The 7,036-nt window shown below is 41.5% G+C and overlaps 1 protein-coding gene across 2 annotated transcripts in view; it reads right to left on the bottom strand.

Moving 5' to 3' along the window:
- cyhr1 (cysteine/histidine-rich 1) overlaps window positions 1-6,642 on the bottom strand; it is a 10,221-nt gene extending 3,579 nt beyond the window's left edge. Inside the window, exons 1-6 of one of the 2 annotated variants that reach the window (XM_034705249.1) lie at window positions 6,133-6,642; window positions 5,551-5,885; window positions 4,361-4,455; window positions 2,766-2,909; window positions 495-706; window positions 208-422 (exon numbers count right to left, since the gene is read on the bottom strand). In XM_034705249.1, the coding sequence (XP_034561140.1) occupies window positions 208-422; window positions 495-706; window positions 2,766-2,909; window positions 4,361-4,455; window positions 5,551-5,838 (954 nt within the window). In that variant the 5' untranslated portion in view covers window positions 5,839-5,885; window positions 6,133-6,642. The remainder of the gene's footprint in view (window positions 1-207; window positions 423-494; window positions 707-2,765; window positions 2,910-4,360; window positions 4,456-5,550; window positions 5,886-6,132) is intronic. The other variant, XM_034705250.1, reaches the window with a different exon arrangement.
- Window positions 6,643-7,036: the final 394 nt, after the last annotated feature.

Below are 7,036 nucleotides of genomic sequence, written 5' to 3'. Positions count from 1 at the left end.
CTGGTGCTGTTAAAAAGCATCTCCTCTGTATTGAAGCACAGCTCGTCCATCTCTGACTATCAGGGCTGTTTCTTAACATTTGGCCTCCTTTAACTCTTCTGGATGGTTGAAACCATTTCTGTTACAGAGTGATGAATCATGGGCCCTGAAAACAAGCACACACTTAAATCTTTAAAAATAAACATGTGGACGGAGCAGTGTGTGTACCTTGCTTTTAAGGATGAGCTGGAAGGAGAGTGTGCGCTTGCAGGACAGGTTGGGGTTGCGTTCAGAGTCGTTAACGCGGGCCTTCAGCACCCACGTCTGGTTGAGAACGGTGAAGCGCGGGGTTTCATAGTACAGGCGAGTGATGAAGTCATCAGTGCGGTACGGCCTGAACTGAACCTCTGGATGGACACACAAGTGGAAGACAAGATTTGAAGCTGGGAGGAAAGAGTTGTAAGTGATACAAAAGAAAAGAATTTAACATCTAGAGATTGTTTTTTCTTTTTTACCTGTGAAGCCGATCTTCTCGTAGCAGAGCAGACCAAAGATGCTGTTATAGAGCTGCATGTCTCTGCGGTGACTCTGGTCCATCTCTCCCAGTATTCCCATCAGCTCTGTACCAGTCTTAGTGGGATGAGAGCACTCTTCCTCATGCGCCGGCAGCTCGTGGAACGGACCTTGCCAGGGGCAGCCGATCCTCTTGTACTTACACTGTGTCACCCTGGCAACGTGGAGGCAAGTGTGAGTTCAAAGAAAAACACAAGGAGAAAGACTTCATATAAATGATGTCCTTTAAAGAGGCGCTACGTGATGAGATCTTTCTTGCAGTGAGTGGTAGGTACTAATAATATCAAAAGGTACTAATTAACCCAAGCAGTGAACCGAGGCTAATTAATACTGTGCTAATGATAAGTGTGTGCTGAGACACCACTGTAAAGAAAGGAAGACGTGGATTTATTGCAATGAAGGCCAAGATCGAGGAGCTTTTTAAAGAATAGATGATAACTTCTTACAGTGAAAGTGAAGTAACAATCATGTGAAAGGTACTACTTAACATCTCACATCAACATAGTCAATTATAACACAGCTGACTTTTTTTCTATAGATAATCACTGCCAAGTTTGTCTTATACAGAACACCAACTACACAACTTAAAAAAAACACTTTATAAAAGGTGATGTTGACCATTTTCTTTGGTTTGGACACACCAGTTTTGGACAAGTTACCCGTGGGTTTCTGGGGAGGTGTTTCGAAGCCCAAAGATGCCGATCGCCATGTTGGATATGCAGTAGGTACTGCCTACTACATACTGCGTTTGAATTTTGTATGTAGTATGACCGTTCAGTTCGATCTATGTTGCAGTATGCTGGGTCAGACGTCACTGGATTTCCGGTTTCGGAAAGCGGAAGTAAACAACGGCCAAGCTGATAGAGAAACTGCTTCTTTAGCATCACTTATGATTTAAAAAGTTAAGGAGTGGTTTATATTGGATTTAATCATTTTCACAGCACCTAAAAACAAAGTACCCCCATCAAAAAACACTGTCAAGTGACAGAGTCACAGACAAAGAGTTTGAGTGGAGGTATGGGGTGTAATGGGTTTCCTTTGCTTTTGCAACCGCCCTCAAGGCCACAAACTACAGTCTCATGCACTTCTGTATCTTTTAAACACTAGAGACTTAGTTAGGCCAGACCACACATGCAGTCCCACACTAATGAGGTAAATTAAGATTATTTCTATGTTTGTTTTGTGACTTTGCAACTCTGGGGTTAGTTATGATTGTCTGATGTCAAGAAATCAACTGAAATAAACTCAACATCATGAGAAAACCGGGGTAATAAAATGTTTGAATGCATGTACACTAAGGGCTTCCATAGTGAAGGAAAGGCTGTCTACATGAAACTGTAATCGTTGCAGAAACTTGGTTTCAAAAAGCATTTCCGAATGATTGTCTTCTGTACTTTTAAATTCCTCTTACATCACAGTTACAACACTGTAAACTTCCTCTTTATGTAAAATGCACTCAGATTCTCACAGGAGCACATTTTTCTACCTGACCCAACCAAAACCACCTTGTGACTGCAACAGCTGTTGTCATGGTAACATTTGCGTGGGCACCTCTGTCCTGAGCAGGGTCACCTGTTGCTATAGTAACTACCCCCCTAGGATTTCATGCATGCAAATGGAACTAGTGTGAGCGTCACACACACAACAAAGACGCGGTCTATGATCACATCATCAGCTGGGTTTTCTGCTCGGATGCAGCGGATCACAAGATGCTCCGCTTTCCTCAAGTGAACCCTGTGTGACACCGTGCTGAGTTATAACACACATCCTACCCTTTTTACTTCATCATTTTCGGACATTTGCATGAAAACTGATTCACTGTGGTTTTTATGCTTGATTTGACCCTATAAGTTGAGGGGTAGATTTTTATTTGAAAGTGTTCTATGTTTTTAAATGTTTTCATGTAGGCGAGGATATATACATGTATACAGATGTATATGACAACGATCCTATTTGTTTACCAATCCCGGCACACTACTTTTATTCACAATGGCATTGCCAAGCTTTGAATTTTCTTTTACAAAATATTTATTTCTCTCACCTCTATTATCACCTCATTTTATAAGAATGTTTAGACAACTGTCTTATACCTCTTTTATGTACCTCTTCACTCTCTCTGGAGAATGCTTTGTTACTTTGACTAGTTGCAAAACATGTTTCAAATTTGTTCTGCATAAAAACTTAAATTAAAAAAAAGGGTTCTTTGTGTATACCTGTCTTGGCACTCCTCTTTCTGGTGTCTCTCTAAGCTGGAACGAGGGAACTGTTTTAGGCAGAAGGTGCACTCTGTCGGCAGCTCACTGACAGCCTTCTCCACAGCCAGGTTCCTACAGCACAGGTTCTTGCTGATCTCACACCTACACACAAACATAAAGCAAACCTCAGTGCATTTTATTTATACACAACAGCTGTGGTATGTGCAGAATGACGAAACAAGTTTGTGAGCAATACATACCAGGAAATAGGTGTCTGGGTAATAAGAAAGTTACGTAATGTTTTGTTTTGTAATTCTTTGTTGGATTTTCAACACCTAAAATCAAACACAATACACGGAAACTCATAAAGATCAATTATCCTCTGCCCTAAAGCAAAAGTTATATATGAATATAACTGAATTAATATGAACTACGGAGTCTGTACATGGGGGACTGGATTGTCAGCATGGGAAGTTTTCGTTTGCGGTATTTTTGTAGTCTGAGTAATATTAACTCATCATGTCTCAGCATGTGGAGAGCAAAAGCAGGCAGAATACACACCACTATGATGACATCCCATTTCCTGTGGGCTGACGACAATCTATTATCTCTACCAATGTTTAGTTCAACAAACTTTGTTCTAGATCAAAAAATTCAACTGAATACACATATCTGCTCAACACTGTGTTGCAAAAGCCTCTCAGTGGTTAGGTTTCCTGACTTACTGGAATGCGTCAAAAATTATTGATCCCACCTTGGTTCAACAAACAACCATTTTAAACGTATTTTCTTCTCCTCTTTAGGACAGATATGTCAAATTTTGCAGGATGTTGTTATTTCAGCTAACTTAAGACCTAGAAGTTGTAAGTACCTCACAAGAAAATAGGTTTGTTTTTCAGGTTAAAGTAAGCCAGAGTCAAACGTCTACCCCATTTATTAATTCAAAATGTTATTAACAACTAAATCTGAGCAGACGTTAAAGCCTAAACTGTCGACGTTACATTTCAGACAATGTGTAAAAACTCTTCAAGTTCCTAATGAAGGAAATTCAATTGTATGTGATGCATCTGTTTCCTTAACCAAGACATTAGAAGCAAACCAAAACTTTTTTGTACACTTAAATCCCTAAAACTTGCTTAAATCTTTTTTTAGGTTTTGGTTAACCTTCCAGGAACAAAAGTGGCTTTTGAGGGTATCTAGTAAATCTAGTCATCACTACATTACTCTTTAAATTGGAACTCATACTTTTCAAAGTTCCAACATACTCTCTGACAAATTACTTGCAAATGAAAACATAGATGTCAATATTAAAGGCAGAAATGATTTGGATTGGTAACTTATGCATACCAAGAAATGCACTCCATCCTCATTTTCTGGCTGAAATAAAAAACACAATTCTATCAAATTGTGAGTGAAAAGTTCAGCCGTTTCAATACATCTGTCCGTGAGACGTTAATTACTAAATATGACCATATTAACCTAAAATTTTCCAATGTCCTCAAGAAATGTCTCAACCACTGATAACAACAAACTGAAGTAACTAGCCTCTCTTGATTTTCCTGTTTGCATTTCCATGCTCACTGTGACCGATGTGTACAGGAATCTCTTCGTACCTGCAGTTGGGACATGTAGCCTGTTCCTCCTTCAGACGAGAATCAGCCAGGAGGTGGATAAAACAGCCTGCACACATCAGGTGTCCGTTGGTGCACTGTGGTGAAGAGAAAATTTAGGATGACAATGAAGAAAAGTATATGAGAAGAGAAAAAAGGACTGTAGATGAAAAGTAGGAAGTGGCACGGGGGAAATGGCGAAAATATTGGGAGTAAGTGAAGGCTGGAGCAAACTTGAAAATTGGAATTAGATCCATCCTCAGAGTTGAATCTTATGAGAAAAATGTTAACATAATTTGTTCCAGGGTTGCGGCTTATTCAAGACAGTTTGTTTTATCTGCTTAAAATAAATGTTTTGGGGACATTTTTAAGTACAGTTGGGGACTATTCAAACACTAGATGCTATATGACTAAAAGTGATATGGTAGTAAATGTCATTAGACATGATTCACTGGGATTATAATTATTTTTAAGCTTATTCATTGTATTACATATTGGCTGGGTTAGGGTTAAAGTTGGAAGGTAACAGGGAAAAGCGATTTGTGAATGTGGTCTGTGTGTAAATTGTATTATTTGCCTTTAATAAAGGTTTGTATGTCTATTTTATTTTAAGGCCTAAATATTTTGAAAGTAGGTTAGAGAAGAAGTTTGTGTTTACACAGTATAAAAGTAGTTGTTTACTGACTGTTTAAAAAGATGTGTGCTTCATGTTACAGAAGGGTGTGTAAATGTAAATGACCAACTGAACAATGATTAACTTCTAATGTGCTCACATGACACTGAAGGAGCAGTTGAGGTCATTGAGGAGAGTGCACTGGTGGGTTGAAGGGCAAAGATTATTACATTTTAATTTTTGGTTGAGCTCCTGTGTGGGGGTACATAGGGATGTTTTTTTTTTTCCTGGGGGTTACTTGGGGGGAAATTCATACTATTAACTTGAGTCAGCACAGCTGACCAAAGGGGCTGGGTGTGTCTGGTGTCTTGGCCTGCAGCATACAGTGAAGAGGGGCCTGTGTAGGATAGAGTATCACTAAAAATAGAAGAAAATGATCAACATATGCAACAGGTTGACTCTGGGGACCGTGGGTTGGGAGGCAGTGGGGGGAGGGGAGGTTTAAATATGGGGAGTTGTTTTGCTGCCGTTTGCTGTTTAGGGTTATGGGGGGAAGGTTTGTGATTGACACCATGTTTACCTGGTATACAGACGCCTTGGGCAAGTCTAGGCACACAGTGCAGCACAGCACTGAGTACAGCCTCTCCTCCAGCTTTCCCGACTCTCCCTCGGGAATTCTAACCCTCTTCTTGGGTGGCTCGTCTGGGTCAGGCTCAGGCCCTTCTCGCCGTATCCCGACCTCCTCCTGCATGGCTGCAACCCCAGCGACAGCCTCCACCGCTGCCCCCACGGCCCCGACCCCCAGGCCGGCCGAGGAGGAGCCAGGGGCGGCCGCTACGCCTACGTCTCTCTCCTCCAGTGAAGACATGGCGATGGCTGCCTAGATATCTCTGAAGAGTACCTGCCGCGACCAGGCTGAGCCCGAATATTAGCAGGTTAGCTCAGGACTAGCTTACAACCTGTCAAGCTAACGGTCAGCTGACAGCTGGCTAACGCGAGCTAGGCTAAGAGCAGCAGGCTGTCAGAAAGGAATGCAGGCTAGATAATAATAACAATAATAATAAACACTACCCTTCACTTATGAATACAACAAGCCAAGGATTGTGTAATAACGAGATCATGTGCAGAGAGTAATGATGACTCAATTGACTAGTTGACTTACAGTGATGCTAGCAGACTCTGTGGCTAGCTCTACGTTGACACACACACAGCAGTCCTCTCTCTCAGAACAAAAACAACTCTCAGCTGTTGTTGCGCTCTCTCTCTCTCTCGACGCCGTTATCCGCTGTGACAGCACACCACAACGATGTGAAGCCGCGGCCCAGCTCGGCTGCTCGTCTCACGTCCCTGCTCCGGTACCGACTGACTGTCCAATGGACCCACGGGAGCTGTGGGTGATTCCGCCCGCGGTGTGAGACAGTTCTGCTGGGACTCGTCTCTCTGCTTACACAGCCATCTTTGTTTTCGTCCTGCCCGTCTCCCCCGACTTCACCCTGCACAGCATACTCCGGGTCACACTCGTTATTACCCTGGCAGGTTCTCGAAGATGGCGAATAACTGAAGTTTCGTATTTAAAACTAAATATTCTGCTAGTATTTTTAACTACCTGTGTGTGCTAGTCACAAGTTGTGCACAGCAGTGTGTTGGCTGACAGCGGAATGTTTTATTGTGGCAGATGACTTGGGGTATTTAAAGAGTTTTTAAAGGCGCATGCGTACTGAGCACCCGCGGGTCAGTGTATGGCAAGACCTGAAAGATGACCAAACCCTGATATGCGACAGATCTAGGCAATAAACCATCAGAGGACAAGTATGATATATATTTACAATGGTTATGAAGCATATCTGCATCTATTTTTGATTCCCGGTGCAATACCTCAATATCCATGTGCAGTATTGTAAATTATTCCATAACATATCCTATTATTATATTCATCGACTTCATGTGAACCCTTGCTTAGGCTAACTTAACTTATTTCATGTCCTTAAAAGTACTTCTTTACCTTTCTTTGTATATATAGTATTTTATTTTTATTTAGAAGTTTTGGATTTGTGTTTAGGTTTATA

This window comes from Notolabrus celidotus, chromosome 16, assembly GCF_009762535.1.
Source record: "Notolabrus celidotus isolate fNotCel1 chromosome 16, fNotCel1.pri, whole genome shotgun sequence".
NCBI classification, from domain to species: Eukaryota; Metazoa; Chordata; class Actinopteri; order Labriformes; family Labridae; genus Notolabrus; species Notolabrus celidotus.
Note: the sequence above shows the minus strand (reverse complement) of the source record. Positions and strands in the feature narration are given on the sequence as shown.